The sequence below is a fragment of the Solea senegalensis genome, linkage group LG9, assembly GCF_019176455.1.
Source record: "Solea senegalensis isolate Sse05_10M linkage group LG9, IFAPA_SoseM_1, whole genome shotgun sequence".
Taxonomy (NCBI): domain Eukaryota; kingdom Metazoa; phylum Chordata; class Actinopteri; order Pleuronectiformes; family Soleidae; genus Solea; species Solea senegalensis.
Genome location: NC_058029.1, coordinates 6485234 through 6502234, shown reverse-complemented (window position 1 = coordinate 6502234; position 17001 = coordinate 6485234). Strand labels below are relative to the sequence as shown.

The 17001-nt window shown below is 41.6% G+C and overlaps 1 protein-coding gene across 1 annotated transcript in view; it reads left to right on the top strand.

Annotated features, from left to right (window-relative positions):
* Window positions 1-695: 695 nt before the first annotated feature.
* The window catches only part of cdk14 (cyclin-dependent kinase 14), a 141378-nt gene continuing 125072 nt past the window's right edge, over window positions 696-17001 (top strand). Inside the window, exons 1-2 of the mRNA XM_044033115.1 lie at window positions 696-1622; window positions 6902-6933. Coding sequence (XP_043889050.1) covers window positions 1529-1622; window positions 6902-6933 — 126 coding nt within the window. The 5' untranslated portion in view covers window positions 696-1528. The remainder of the gene's footprint in view (window positions 1623-6901; window positions 6934-17001) is intronic.

The window sequence follows — 17001 nt, the reverse complement described above, 5'->3', positions numbered from 1 at the left end:
ACTGCTGTTGTGTTACAAGTAAGTGCTATACAAATAATGTTGGATTGGATGAAGTAAGATAAAGCGCGACACATGACAGTAAAAAGTAAAAGTAAATTCAACCTCCTCAAGCTCCCATTAATCCCACCATTTGTCACGAAACAAGAGGACAAGTATCAATAATCTCAATAAGAGATCCATGTTCATTCTATAGAACTTTACTCGTTTTACAGTGTTTTGTGTCTCAGGTTTTAACGTCAGGTTTTGCCCATAGTAAAATAAATGTCCTTTACCTTTTTATGCATTTTAGGGCCAGTGCAATGATCGGTCATTTCTCTTCTGTTATTTAATAAAACGAGGAAACTCAGAAGTGAATCAACATTCAACCACTAAAACAAACGTTTCTCTTCAGGAAACAACTGTAATTTTGACATCTAAACTATCTTTTTTCATTTTTTACGTTTAAAAATTCATGGATAACAATAATATTAACATTAAACCTATAATTTTTGGTGAAAGAGCTTCTCCATATGGGTGTGTATACCGTTGAAAAAAAAAAGATTTTGATAATGACCAATGCTGTTAATTTAGGGGAGCTGTGGCATCTGTATATGCATATTTGAGTTCATTGAAACAGCAGAAAATATAGAAACATATACCATTAAAAATAACAAATCGAGTAATACATAATGTAAACAGAGTATAACCAAATATTGACTCCATGTTCCCTATTTACTGAGTAAAATATGGCACATCTGTACTGACACATGGGTAATGCACATGTAATGAAGTGAATGCACTTGAGATATAGATATCTATATGTAGATGTACACATTATACTGTATATGGTGCTTGGATGAGGAGGAATGCTGATGGAGCTCGTGCTTGGGGAATACCTCAATATCAGGCAGGAGCGCAGACAAGAGGAGAGGAAGAACAAAAAAAAGAAAAGAAAGATTCCTCCTCCTGCAACAAACTCCAGAGGCGTCGCTGACTCTTTGACGGTCAGTCTGAGGAGCGAATAGGAACGAACATCTTCTCAAGATTCCTCCAATCCGCATCCTGGGCGGAGTCTGGGGGCTCGAAACCAGAGAGAGAAATCCCAAAAATGACATCTAGGTTGCGGTGGAGCAGGGGTCGACTGAGACTCTGAGGAAGGAAAGAAAGAAAGAAAGAAGTGAAAGCTGGGTTTCATCTGTTGGACCCGAAGCCACCCAAAGACGCACCAAGACAGGCAGGCGCGGGGGCATTACGCACGGTTTCCATTTGGATGCTTCTGCTCGAGCGCGTACTTTTATTGTCTCCTTTGGAAATGTAGTTGCATTCTTGAGAAAATCTCAAGAGGACAGTTGCTGTTGGTAGTTGATGAGAGGAGTGAGTGAGAGCCGTTGAGCCTCCCGTTTCCTGTGTTTGCCAGCAGCGCTGCAGCTGGGCTCGAGAAGCCCCGCTGCGCTCACTGAAAACCCCGGCGGTCCTCCTTCTCCGCGTCAGACCTCATCCAGCAGCCCACTGCAAAAGTCCAGCTTCGGTGGGGAAAGGAAAAGAAGAAATGTGCGACCTGATGCCAGCCTCTCAGCCCGCGGAGAAAATCGGGAAAATGAAGAAGTTGAGGAGAACTTTGTCCGAGAGTTTCAGGAGCATTGGTGAGTATAACGGGAAGTCTGATTTTCCATTTTTCAAAGCAACACTTTGTCCTGCGTCTTTGTGCACAGTGTTAGGTGAGCGATGGAGCAGCAGAAGCAGCATGAGCAGACTGTTGCTTCCCTCTCTGCTGATGTCTGGAGACTCACACAGCCATAGGAAAAAAGCCCACAGCAACTTGGTCTGTCCATGATTCTCTGTGCTCCTTTCACAGGAGGAGACAGTCGCATCACGAACAACCGCATACAGCAACAGTTATGAGAACTGTTAGTCATGGAATGCACCGTTTTTTTGAAATTGACATTTTAATCCCAATCCCTTATAGATTCCATATACTTGATCTCAGTGTATATTTAAATTATACTTCCTATATGCAAGAACGTCAAATATTAGTAAATTTTTTTTCTATTTAAATGGCTTTAACTTGTCTTTAATTATCAGTTTTTTTAGCCTAATTACCACACCATTCTTTTTTTTTTACATGTTAATTCTAATCAACTGTAATTGATGAGCATACATAATCACTAATTGCATAAATGTAGACTTTATATCGACGGTAATTTAATTTAAACAAATTATGACTAAAATAGATATTTAAAAGTCATCTCTCTGCCTGCTCAACTTTGCTGCACTGACACTCAATATATAAACTTATCAATACACTGATGTGTCTCTGATATTAAAGTTAATCGGGAATAGTCTACAACACTGCATTCCGGTGTCCTTTTAGCCTGTGGTTGATGACGCTTGTACTCATTCTTTACAAAAGAAAATGTCATCATTTATCAGCACATGTGAGCTCAACTGGTTAGTAAAGAAGGTGAAATTGGTACACAGTTATTTTTCACTTTAGTAATGTTCAGTTATTGTGATACAGCTTTTTAACTGGGACATTTTACGGTGTACGCCATGTCCTGCGTACCTGATAATGTGGCTGTTGTGGCACCTGATAATGGTATTCTGTCACTGTAGTCCATCTGCTTCAAGGTTTGACGTGTTGTGTGTTCAGAGATGGTCATTTGCGGACTTTAGTTGTGCATGAAAATCCCAGGAGATCAGCAGGTTCTGAAATAATCAGACCAGCCTGTCTGGCATTAACAAACATCACCGTTCTTCCCCCATTAAAATGCTCGGTTTAAACTTCAGCGGCGGTTCTTGACCTTGTCTTCATACCTAAATGCATTGAGATTGGCTGATTTGACATATGGGTGCACATTAGGGCTGCAACTAACGATTATTTTCATGATCGATTAATCTGTTGAATATTTTCTCAATTAATCCAGTGCTTGTTTTATCCGTAACCTGGAAATGATGATGTTCTCCAATGTCTTGTTTTGTCTGATGTTGAATGTAATAGATGTAGTTTTGGACTGTTTTCTCACAGCACTTGGTTGCTGGTGGAGTGTCCATGTTTCTCTGCGTGTGTGTTGTTTTTTTTCCTGGGTACTTCAGCTTCGTCCAACAGTCCAAAGCCTTGAATACAAATCAGTGCAGCTGATGACCACTGAATTGAATAAAGATTTCAGGCGTTTCTGCAATCGCTTCAATCTCCAACAATTTTTAAATCAGTCTACAGTCATCAAAGTACTTTTTGATTGATTTTTATCCTCCTCGATGGTCACCATGTCAGATTATAAATGGCAGTGCCACAGATTCTTGCCGTGTCTTGTTCGGGGGACTGGCAACACTACAAGTATGACCCCGACCAATCATCGTTCACGACACTGTGTGACATCATAGGTCATTGGGAAGGCGGGGTTAGGAGTTGTCGGTCATTACTCACCGGGTTGCTGAAGTGCCTCCACTATTTCTTGCCATCATGTCATGGTCTGTCATGGTAGACCCTCGAGGAGACGTCAAAGAGGCAGAGGCACTGCTGCCAAAGCTCAACAGAACGTCCTTTGGTGACACTATTCCACCAAACCGCAGCAGCAGCAGCAGCAGCAGCAGCAGCAGCAGCAGCAGCAGCAGCAGCAGCAGCAGCAGCAGCAGCAGCAGCATCCCTCTTCCTCTTCACTATGTATATGTCCGTTTGTTACACCGGTTCAGAGAGCTCTGTTATCCTATTGGTCAATGTCATGACCAAATTGGCCTGGATTTGTGTAGTCTGATCCCGGCACAAGCAAACTCTTGCCTCCCAGCGGCCATTTTCGTGGCAGCTATTTCCGATTAACAAGACTTGGCACCTGCCTACATGAGACGCAGTGATGCCTTCAACTCTGGCCTCTCTTCTGATGATGGGCTTTGGCATCAACAAGTCGATTTATGTTGTCCTTTCTCTGGTAGCTTGATATCCTCCTCCTTCATGTTTCTCCTAAGGCCATTCATCAGTCACAAGATGAGTTAAAACTATCACGAACCTCAAATGTGAACCTGTGCAGTGCAACATAACGATTGTTAGATACAGTATATTTCCCAGTTTGACTATTACAAAAAAGATGATTGGCTTCTGGGAGGAAGGGGCAGGTTATTGGTTACACTAGCCGTCATTGGTGTTCTATACTTTTCAGGTCTCTTTCTTCTCTATAGTGTCTCAACGGACAGTTGTTACAGTTCATGATTGAATAATCTGTTATATCTTCAAAGAGCTTGTTTTGTCTGACCAACAGTACAAAGTCCAAAGGTTCAGTCTATGCAAAGATAAACGGTGTAAGGCTGCAACTAATGCTTGTAATTGATGTCGACGAATAATTTGCTGCCCTGTGTTTTTTGATTACCTGAGAAAATGATTGAGTTCGTTTGGCAGACATCTGTCTCCTCAGGGTTGAGGTTTGAATCGGTGTGTGTAGGAAATGAATAGCTGGATGCAGTAAAAGAGAGAAGGAGTGAGTGCGGGTCGATGTTGCATGGGAAGAAAAATTGGCATTGACTTTTTTTTTGTGCCGTGCCGATGCTCATCTGCCCTCCCTATCTAAATCAACACATCTGAGCAATCGATCGGCCTCTCGCTCTGCTCGACGGACGCTTCAACAAAGCACATTCAAGAATTACCCTTATTGTTTATATCCTCGTTTTGATCCAACTCGTCCCCATGGGCAGAGCTGCCTCACATGGGTGTCGAATTATGGCATTGTGCAGAATAATGCATTATAGATGTTTTCATTTAAATGGCTTCAAACATATCTTAACAGCAGTTAGAGAGACGTCAGTGTGACATGCGAGTGTGAGAGTGGCATGTTCTGGATCAGGGAGGAAGTCCCCGAAGGATTATATGGAAATGATGGAACACCTCAACCTCTGCTTAATACATCTTTATTAAAAGTATATACAATTCTCTTGTGGCCGCACAGTGAGAGACACATTTGCTCCATGACTGACAGACTTAATAACTGTGACTGGTGTTAAGAGTCATTGTAATTCTGTGGCTTAACAAAGCCAGCAAATAATTTGACTTCCCTATTTATCTTCAAATGATCATTTCCCGCTGCAGCTGAGGTGCCCCTGATCAGGACCATTAATCCACGACCGCGTCCGAGGGGCTGCTGAGACACAACCTTGTCTCCTAAAAATTATGTTCCCATACAGTTTAACTGCTGTCCGAATTGGGTTATATATAAGGAGAGGATTATAGGTCTACAGACATTGTCACTTGACATTGTTGTTGATTTATAATTACACACTCTGCGGTCCCTTTATTTGGTTTAACTGTTGAATCGCTTGTTTTTAAATGCAAACATGTAATTAGCCAATACAATCATCAGCGCATTTAGGCATGGTAAGCTGCTGAACTTCAAACCGAGCATCAGAATGAGGAAGAAAGTTGATTTAAGTATTTCAGAAACTGTGTTGTGAATGATGTGCAGGGGTTTTCGCACACAACCATCTTTAGGGTTTACAGAGAATGGTCCAAAACAAAGACAGTGTCCAGTGAGCAGCAGTTGTCTGGGTGACAGTGCTTTGTTGATGCAATTGAAAGTCACAATCCGGATATGTGGTTGAACTTGGGTGAGGTACCGTACAGTAGGTCATACTCAAACCCCTAAAAAAAATCAATTTGACTTAAAATTCTACAGCCTACAAGCACATCAGACTGTGTGAAGTATTTAGCAGCATTTATAAGCAGCATGTGGAAGTATTTTTGGTTCTACACCATAGATTGCTTACTCATCTTCAAATGTATAGCGTGTCATGTACCATTCGTTCAAGTAAGATTTTTGGGAAACAGGACACCCTTAAGGCAACAGTAACTAAAGCATTTTCCTTGTTACCTTTGTCAAGAAGGTTTACATTGCAGTTAGATTTTCCTTTCCTTCAGCAGCATAACTAAAAAAACAAAAGACTGTCTTGAAATTTGTAGGAGGTGTGGGACATGACCTGAAAATATGATACATTTGTAGTAGATGCAGATGTAGAGATAGAGGAATCTCTCACAAGGCCAAAGGCTCCGCTGTTTGACGTTATGTTCACTTTGTCCCCAGGAGCCGCAGCAGTTTTGACTCTCAGTTCACACAAAGCAGATCTTTTTCATGGATGTATTAAGATAGCTGCTGATGACGCCATCACTCAGCCTTGGTGCCTTGGTTTCACACTGAATGGAAAACACAATTTAATAGAAATAGCTGGATTTCCACTCACAACTTAGTTAGTTCATGTTTCCTAACGTTCTACGTCTATCTATCGTGACCTCAGGAACATGTTTTCTTCATAGTATTCCTGACTCATGGTCACAGCCATCTGTTGTAAGCCATATAAATGCAGTGGGGATAAACTGACTGACACTGCAGCAAAACATCAGTTGTACAGACAAAGATTGTGTTGCTGAGACATCAAAATCCTCACATCGCTCTCTCTCTCTGCACCACAACTCCTGGTCCTGTTTTACTGTATCTTCATTAGGGGGATGATACGACACACGATACATGATCCATGATCCATGATGACAATAATATCACGATACAGTGATTCTTTGATAACCAATATATCACCTAAATCTAACCTAATCTTATTGTCGGTCAAATGAACACTGGACAAACATTTGCTTTCTCACATTCAGCCCCTTTTGGACAATTTTAAATACATGCGTCTTATGTTAGTGTGTTGTAGAATCTTTCCATCCATGTAAAAACCTGCTCTCTGGTCTAATTAGGCTTCCATTTGAAACATGGAGAAAGTTGAAAGCATGACCGGTGCCCTCCACACCAGGGGCACGGGAGTAACTCCTGCTCGGTGACGAGCTTGCGTGTGGTTTTGCATCTCCACGCCACACTTTGTATTCTGTGAAGGACAGACTTCAGCGACGACATGTGTTTGATGATCTCTCCCTCTCTTCTTTTTTTTGCAGCGTTCAAGAAAGAGGACAGTGGCTTTGATGAGGTAAGTCCGACTCAAGTGTTTTTTTACTGAGCACAGGTGACATCACTGGTTCAATTTCAGCTGTCCTACAATCACAGTATATCAGATGGTGCATCTTTCACCGTGATTATTCATCAGGGTCTTGTTGGTCACATGTTGTCATAACCGTCTGTGCTGCATTGATTTTTTTTCTTTTTTTGATGTGGATGTCGCTGTAGCTCAGCACATATGGTATGTAATATATTCATGTGTGGAGTATAGTGGTTTTCCCTCTCATCTGAGAGACACTATCACAGGGCTTCTCTGCTCAGCCAAATGAGACATCGGCACACTCCGTCTGAATGAGTGCAGCAAGGGTTCAAAAAGTGTTTCACATTCCACACACTGTCCTTAAGTGATAATTGCCCAATTCTACTTTTTACATATTTATTGCACATTTGTGTTTATTGCTCTCTTTGAGCAGCAGCTGAAGTGTTCTGGCGGATCAGAGTCTCCATATTCTCTGCAGTGAAATGCAGAGCGACTCCCCTGACTCATTCTGAGTGTAATGTGTTATTCAAATGAAATGGATGGTGTATTATGTAAAGTGGCCAGATGGACGTAGGATTAAAAAAAAGTTAAGCATAACTGAATTCCTCCTGAATTCACATATTTTTCATTGCAAACCATTTGCATCCTCAGTATGGAGTACCTTTCCATGGGAATTAACTGGAATGTATGGGAATTAAAGGGAATGAACAGGAATAAACTGGAGGTTTCCACAGTTGAAGGTTGGGCACTTGAATATAGTTGATAGATAATACATTGTAGCATAATCTTGGCTAAAACAATCAGATTTGAGGCAAATGTAGTTGCATATCAATGCTATTCTTCAATCACAGACACGTAGCACACTAATTACCCTACATGCACTGGGAATTCCTCCATCACATGACATGGATGTATTATTAGAAGTAGGTAAAGTACCTCCCCCTCTGGTTTGCAGCTAATTTTTATTAGTGGCCACTTGTGGTACTGCAAAAGAAATGGCCCAAAAAGCAATTTTCCCATAGACCACAACAGTAGGACACATTGAGACATGTATAGATCTTTATATTCTATATTTTTAAGTCATAGAGAAGAAATCCAGACCTATAAGCTGACATTAATATTTGAAAGTCTGCCCCAAATTTAAACTCTGAGTGATTTTGACATTTTATATTTATTTATTACATAATACCTTTAAACATTTCGGGTTGAATGACGAACTAATATTTACAGGTTATTCAGTTTTTCTTGTTGTTTTGTCTTGAACCCTGTGAACCATCATGTGGCTCCAGTGAGAGGTGAAAGAAAAACCACTGTCTCAGAATAAAAATCAAGTAACTACAAAGTAATAGCTTTCACCGTTTCGCGTGAAACCGGATTCTTTGTTTCAGCTCCAACTGATTTCTTGTGTCAATTATTCATCATGACTGGAGCAGAAAGTGTTTGCTCTTGTACTGCAACCTCAGCTTTAGTGTGAAGGTGTTGATGGGGCGGAGAGGAATGCTGCATTGAAGCGTCGAAAGCATTTTTCTCATTTTCTTGAAATCTTTATTTCTTGTTGTGTTGTTCTTGGCCACGGGGACGCGCGAGCTCGTACATCACAGACATCACATATGTCTGACAGTTGGGCCCCTTGTCAAGTTTCCTGTGCTTATTTATATAAGGAGATATCTATGTTTTTTTGTTTTTTTTTCAGGATGGGACTTTTGTGGTAAAACAACATGAAGAAGGCCATTTCAGTGCCATGGGAATTAGCTCGGGCAATTTGCTATAAATGGGCCTTTCTCCGAAGGAAGAATGTAAAGAATCCGAGATGGAAAAATTCTCCTTCCTGTTCTGAAACATGGTGTTTGTAGGAGAGTGAGTGATGGCGCTCTGCTACAGTATTTGGATGTATAGGAGTTTGATTTAAAACTGCAGGAAGTGATATCCTGTGTGAGTGTGGGAGAAGCAGGCAGAGACAGAGACCTTGTTTTCCACCGAGGGCTGTTGAGCTGATTATCATTTATCACAGTGAATAGGAAACTTTGTGTCTGTTGAAACCATAAAGATGACTGATTAAACCGAGGAGCTTCAGCCTACATTCAGACGTCCACATTTCGAGCTTCTCACTGTTGTTCTCGGGGCCGCATGATTTATTTAAGTGTTGTCAACGCAATTTGTGCATGCTCCAAATTTAAGGGTTCTTTGTTACAGAAGTTTATTGCTGTTAGTGAAAGGGAAACTGCATATATAATCTTTTTCTTTTTGTTTTTTTACTTTCACCATGAAAGAGGCTCTTTAAACAAACACGACCAGATGACCACAGCTTGAAAATGAGTGCGAAGGAAGAGGAAAAACATTGGAAAGATTTGATGGCAATGTTAAAATATTAAATGTAGGTTGGAGAGCCTGGAAAAACAGGCAGAGAAGGCTAGATTTTTAATTTCAAGCCCCTTTCCTCAGCCTTCATTCGAGGCTACGACTCCAGGGCACAGGAACGTGCAATGGCTAACTGTCGGTACTCTTTGGGGACGCTAACTTTTTTGGATACTTGTTCAAATGACAATGTGATGCCAAAAGACAACAAATACTCTCAAAAGATCACAAAGACATAAAGTGAATCATACCAGTCCAGTAGAAACACAGCACTGATGTTGTTGGCACCTTTTCTGCCATAAATTTGCTGCAACTCTCTCGTAGGATTTAGCAAGCTAGCATCAGCTCTGGCGTTGTCTTCTGAGAAGAGGTGTACGTGCATAGGGGGTGCAGATGGTAGTTTGATTGATCGAATGAATTCATTTGGACCCTTAATTATGATTTGATGGGGTATTTACAGTCCTGTTCGCTCCATGGATGATTGAATTTGTTTTATTTTTGTTTTATTTAAGAGGATTTTAAGCGAGACAGTAAAAAAAATACCTTCAGCATGTTTTGTCAATGAATCTTATTTGTATAAATGCCCAGCTGCCCTCTCTTATAATTCAAGGAATGATTTCCCAGGTTTTTGTCATCACGGTTCTTTTCTATGCCGACGACAACCTCCCGTTCACGGTCATCGCGCTCATTTTTGAATGATTTTTATTTCACAATTGAGCCATTTACGTCATGTGAAAACAACTATATCTTCCCCACATCCAGCTCACGGTGTGTAATAACTCTACCACGGTAATATCTCAGTGTCAGTTAAACAATACACTTGAACCTGGAGGTGAAGGTCACTGCAGCATCTCCATGGGGCTGTGAAGATGTTGCATCTAGAAAAAAAGAAAAAGAAAAGCACATGTAATACCCTTTGGCCCTTGGGGAGCTGAGGTCCTGTCATGTCGGTTGTCACTAAGCAACCAAAACGGCGAGCTCGAGATGACAATGAAGATGATGCATGATGTTCCATTTCCAGCAGCACACATTGTCTCTCAGTTGTGTGTGTGTGTGTGTGTGTAAAAGTGGAAGGAATATCCTGTGTCTATGCCGTTTTTGTCTTTGTTTGGTTTATCTTGGTGCAAACCTATGTGATTTGCTTTTTGCTCTTCTCAGTTTTAAATCAGTTAATGAACTGGGCGTAGAAAAAGTCACGTGTGGTCACTCACGTTGCATAGATTTGAAAGTGACCGTTGCTTCGTAAGCATGTGACGTCGTCTGACATTGTTTAGCACACACAAACCGTCATTAGTTGCACAGCCACAAGAGGCAGGTGGTCGAAAATGTGAGCAGAAGTTTTTTGTTTGTTTGTTTTTAACGATAAAAGTCCCTAAAGTGTGAGCAGTGGAGGAAAGTCCCTGCTCCCATGTGAGTTGTTCTTACCCCCTCACTCTCTCTCTCTCTCTGCCTCTAACTGGAAAAGGCTCTGAGAGCTGACTGGCTTAATTTAAATCTGTGCTCAAAGTGCTGAACTCAACACAAAGAGCCTACGGAAAGGCTTTGCTTATTTAGGATGCTCTCTATGCTTATCTGCTCTCTGGTTGTTGTCGTGTGTAATTTTATTGTCGAGGACCATCTTGCCGCCTGTTATGGAGCTAGTTTATGCATTTCTCGTTTTCTCCCTTGACTGTACCCGTGTGTTCTCGTCTCCCTCATGCGTCTCGTCTCCTGTTTGTGTTCAGACTTCAGAGGGATGTGTGATTCAGTGAAGGAAATGTATGCATGTTATTGTTCGTCGCCACAGCGGATCATCCACCTCCGTCTTATGCATGAAAATTTGAGTTTAATTATCTATAATAAAATATTTGCATTATCTTTGATACATGCTGTACAAATCGAGGGAATGCGTCAACTGGAGCATTTGTGGAAACCAGAAAAAGCGTGTGTGGTTCCTACAGAATTGGCTCAATCTAAAGTGGTAATGGGGAAATGCACGGTTACCTACAAGTGGACACGGTTCATTATCGGGGCTTCATTCTGATTTCCAGCCACGTTTCTTCAGGTCTGAATCCAATCTGATTCATTACACATCAGATTTGATGGTTCACGTTCATTACTACGTAAGTGTCTCGCATCTGAATGCGACTGCAGATGCATGCCAGAAATTGGGATTGCTGATCGGATTTCTGTGTCCCCCACAGCTGTGAAAAGATCAGATCTGTCTCACTTCAGTGGAAGCAAATCATTTCAGCATTTCAACGATTCAGGGCTTATGATTCTCCATTATCTTTTATTTAACTAGTTGAAATAATAATGTGTAAACTGGAAGGTTCCAGCTGCATTTTTAAGATCCAAAGGTAGCAGCAGCCTCAGTTTATAACGTCTTGAATCACAATTCCCATATTAAAGACAAAATGTAAACTCTTGACACACTTTTACGTGCAGAATTATAGTGACGTAAGATTCAGTGGCAACAGATTTTGCCACTGAACCCACTTTGGGAGGTGGTGAAAAATCGCTGTGTCTCGGCTCCATGCTTCTTTGTTACATGCTCTTCATAAAGTGTCCAGATGGAGGCGCACTGCACTTCTGTTTTCCGTCTTTTCGCAGCGTCTATTTTACGCTATTTAACATTTAAATAACTGGAATTTGGACATTGTGCGAATCGATTCAGAATCGCGATGCATCTAAGTTTCCCCCCCACCCCGAGTGACAGGTACACATAAGCCCAATTACAAGGCTGCTAACTAAAGGAGCTTATTACCTACAGAAAAGCATTGAAAGCAACATGTGAGGATTTGTACACAATTGGTTTTTATTCTCTATTTCTGATTCATGGGTTTTCTGCATCGATTCATAATCATTAAAGAGAGAATGCCGTGTCTAAAAATAAATCTTTTTTCCCCCTTTTCCCCAATCCGTTTTATCAGCTTTAATATCCAAAAGATGTGTTAATGATGTGTGAGGGAAACAGTGCGGCATACAAATGTGTTAACGGCTAAATGGCAAAGCTTTAGGGTAAAATGTGACAAAGTGGTTGTTGTGGTTGGGAAAAGTGTCAAGTTTTCATGTTCAGTCGACAGACATCAGGACAGATACCAACACTCACAGCTCCGTCTTTGTTCTCTTTATCTTGTAATCTCTCTCTCTCCATTTTGTCTTTGTTATACGCTACATTACGCTGTCTCGTCTCAGTCCGATTGGAGCTGAATAATGTTTATGTGCTCGGTGTAGGTATCGGACGTTAATGCAATGAATGTTCAAGGAGTAGGAATTAATGTAAAGCAGAGTGCTGTAATTCATCCCCAGGAAGCATAAATCACTGTGGATTCGGTTTGCTGTTGTAGTTTTAATCCCTGCCTCCATGTCGTGCTTTTTGCTCCTCTCATCAGTATTTCTGTCCCACAACGGAATTTCAATCTAACACAGGATTCAACCTTTGCTCCTCTTTGTCAATAAACTTTGATTTGTGGATAAAACAGAGACATTGCTATTTTAACCCTTTAACACCGAGCGTATCACACACGAGACGTTCGTGTGTGCACTTTGCGTAACCGTAATGACGCGGTGGTTTGAAACACTCCTACGGTTTCTGAAAGATGTGTTGCACGTCAAAGCCAACGTGTGGTTATTACGGTAATTTCACTCGCGCTGTTGCAGGAAGCCGACAAATCAGTGTCTTTGTCACCAGAGAGGAGAGAGTTGGAAAACCCGCGTGTACATGTTTTTGGACATTGAGACAAAAACTCAATTTAAAAAAAAAACAAAACAATTTTAAATATGTTTTATGGCGTTCAAATTTCCAATTTAACACTTAAAACAGTGGTTTTTTTTCTAAATGAAACGTTTTGTCTTTCCTTCAACACTACTTTAACGTGCGGTAAAACAAGCTTAGGTGTTAAAGGGTTGGGCGAGAAATTTAATCAGAATGTTGTGCATTTTGTGGACGAAACAACTAATTGAGTAAGTGGGAAACGTAATTGACAAAAAAAAGAATCATTAGTCGCAGCCCTGTTTACACAATCAATCTTGCCCGCGGATCATTTCAGGCTGTTTGCATGGATTGATGCTGCAACTGCGCTGTCCCTGGTACTGAAAGAGGACAGAGGACTGGGGACAATTATATTTGTCTGTGGCCTGAAGGGGGGCATGGAATCAGCATGGTGTCTCCACAATGTAATGTCAGAACATTGTCCACCTGCCCTTTAACTTTAACTGAATATATCTTTAGTCATTTGGTAAAAGACCAAATTGTCATTGCAGAAGCACAACAATCTCTTTATAATTGGAAAGAAAATGTGATGAATTACTCAGTCATTTATATCTGTGTACATTGCAGCCAAAGGGAAAGAACTGTGGCACCTGATATAACATTAACCCTCATTTTAGAATGAAAATGCTTCTGTTAAACCAAAGTAAAGTGGTGGAGTTACTTTGCTCGTCACTTTTTATTGAGCGCCGCTCCCGGTTTAAACTCATCATTTATCTGCCCGCTTATCTTTAGCCGCAGCAGGAAGTCGTTTTCACTGGAGAACTGTTTCAAACAGTCAGTCAGAGTGAGAGACTTTGGTGAGTGAATTTGGCGTAAAAGCGTTCGCACAGAACGCGCCACAAAGACTTGAGAGCCGGAGGCGTTTTAGCTTGTACTTTTTTGCACATGCATGAGATTCAGTAAGTGTCCAGATCAGTGGGTGGTGGTAATCTGAATCTGTCACATGAAAAATGGAAGATTCACAAACCACTTTATTCTGGGAATTTTGAAGTGAAAGAAGCCATAAGACATTTTTAAAGTGATCGATGAACAAAGGGGAATAACACATTGTAGCTGTAGTCATTTCTTCTGATTCGTCTCTTGATGATCAGTGATTTCTTTTTTTGGCTACACCAGCCGGACAAGGGCCAACATGTCAGAAAACACATTGCACCACGTCGGCTTGAAGCGTTCCCCATAAGTTAACACGCGTACAAGGCAAAACTGCAAAGGCAGAGTTTCATGAAATTCATTTTCCTCCGGTTATAGTTCAATTATCACTGTTTCTTTTGATGGCTTTGAAAATCCTGATCAATAGCGTGCATCGTTTGCCCTGAAGCAGCAAAAGAAAGAAAAAGCTGTTGACGAAAGCTCCCTCTGGTTAAAACCTATGTATATGCACCGGTTTGTATGCGCTATATGTTAATGCACGTAAAGAAAAACCTGACTTCATGTCGGTGCCGAGCCAAGCTGAGGAGCAGCAGCAGGCAACGACTGCAGAGGAGGAGAAACGGCTTCACAAGCAATCAGTTAGTGAAAGAGTGGAGGTGATGAGAGAGTGAGATAGGGTGATGGCTGCAGGTAATTCACCCCGTGAGTGTGTGTGTGTGTGTGTGTGTGTGCAGCACATTGTGCCGTTGATTAGAGCTTTCTTCCCTCTATCGCTGCATGTGATAGAGGCGTTTGTGGCTTAGATTAGCTCACGGTCACACAGCTAACATCACAGTAAGAGAGCAGACACAGCGAGGCGACCTTTTTTATTGTCACTTTTAAGTTGAATTATTTATTAATTTAGGCATTCATTTTACATTTTAACGTGTTTCACTTCAGGGTATTTCCTGATACGGTGGACTAGGTGTGAGTCGATTTGCAAATATTGAATTAAGGCGCTCTAAAGACTTGATTGCCCTTTGTTCCCTTTGTTGTGAATAAATAGTGAAATCCTGCACGTTTAACTGGACGTAAATCGTGACGTATCACTATAGGATTGTCCTGCAATTTACTGACTTTGACAGAAAAATACTTGTACAGGAAAACGCCCTCCAGCTGGACTGTTCCTCCCGTGTCAGTCAGTACAGCGTTCGGCTGATGTCTGGCTCTCTTCCATCAGACCGTATAGAAGACAATCAGTGTCCGATTGATCGCGGCAGTATTACAGTATGGGAGAATTTGTCAAACAGCCGGAGGGAGCTCTGACCTGTCAGCAGAAACCCCTGTGACTTCTACACTAGCTTTGAACTCGTGGTCCTGAGCTGGGTAGCGGAGGAATTGGGGGGTGGTGCAGGATCACCTGTGCTTACGTTAGGTTACTCCGATCTCCTTCTTACTTGACTCTTGAAACGTGTAAACAATAGATGAATTGTCAAACGTGTGGACGCTGTCCGTGGTCGGGTGAGGCAGGAACTGTCACGTCGGAGATGATGCACACTCGATGAAATCAGACTTTTTATTTATTTGAAAGGATGACATCAGCGGTCACCAGGTCCCAGAGTAGAGCTGGATCAGTGTCTCTGAGGTCTGGGCTCAGATTTGTTCTGCACTCCTTGTTTGACCTCTGAGCTCTTCTTTTCCCGTTTCTTTCCCCTCATTTTTTTTGCTGAGCTGCAGCAAGATATTGATAGATACCCTTGAATGCTCCTCTCTGTGGGTTGTGTGTGTACATGTGGGTGTGGTTTGTGTGTGTGTGTGTGTGTGTGTGTGTGTATAGGGGTGCACCACATCATGCTGCTGCCAAACAAGCTGCACTCCGCTCTGCACTCCACTGTGGCTGAGCATGTGCACCAGGGTGGGGAAGAACACAAGGCCAAGATTACTCATTTATTTTTGTATGTCCAGTGTGTGTGTGTGTTTACTTGTAGATGTGTTTCCTCCAGTGTTCGCTGCTTGAGGAGTGTATTGACCTTCTGTCAGTCCTAAGGTTAAGTCTATAGTCAGGTCTGCCGGTGACTAAAGACCAGGATTGAGGGGCCACCGTGAGGAACACAGACAAGCAAACTAATGACTGGTAATATTGTGCTGACAGAGTAACAGACCCGTATCCCACACATCCTTTCAAAAAGGTCCCAGAACCTGCCTGTAGTTAGATCAATACTCCTGAGGCTACTTTTTTCTAATCGTATTAAAAAGTGAGGAAACACATGTGTCAAACATTTGAATCTGATCAACAGACGGAGTGCGGCATGTTGGCAGTCATCGTCATCGTTCTACTGTTTTTTTAAAAGCCACATGTTTACAGAAGACATGAGAATTACATTAACATCTATAACCAAAACACTGACAGAATGGACTGTAAACGTATCTCTCGGACGTTTATGTTCCATGATGTTGTTGGCCAAGTTTTCAAACGGTCATCACAATAGCTAAAAATGTAAATATTACTTGGGGTGGTGCATAATTTGCTGGTCACAGCCATGGATGTGGGCATTATGTCTCCAAGGTTTGCTATCCTTTAATCGTGCATACCCAGTCCCATTTTTGTGAAAGCAATATTTCAAGAATGTTGTAAGAGAATCCTTTTATTTTTGGCACAGACTTTCATTTGGACTTTGGACAAAGGAAGAAGGAAGAAATTCTTGGGGATTTGGTGGTCAGTGATTGGCAGTGGTTTTGCAACAGGGCAAGCAAAACAGCCGGTTGCCTGCGGCTACAAGCTGAGATGGAGGCAAGGTGGTTTAATATTGGCTATCTAGGTCTTTTCTGCCTGGGGCCCTCAAAGTCCATTGCGATGGCCCCGGTTAAAGGTCAATTTCAAGGTGACCTTACAAGCCAATGTGTTATCTCGAGAATTTCCTGGAGAGAATCCTTTTAAATTTGGACTTGTGTATTTACTGTGTAGCGCGAATGGTCAGGAGTCAAATGTCAAAGTCGGACATGATTTTGGCCGTTTGGATTTAACGTTTGCACATCATATGAGTAAGTGTTGGTCAACAGAGAGGCATTTTTGGAAGAATAGAAAGTGAATATTAAAATAA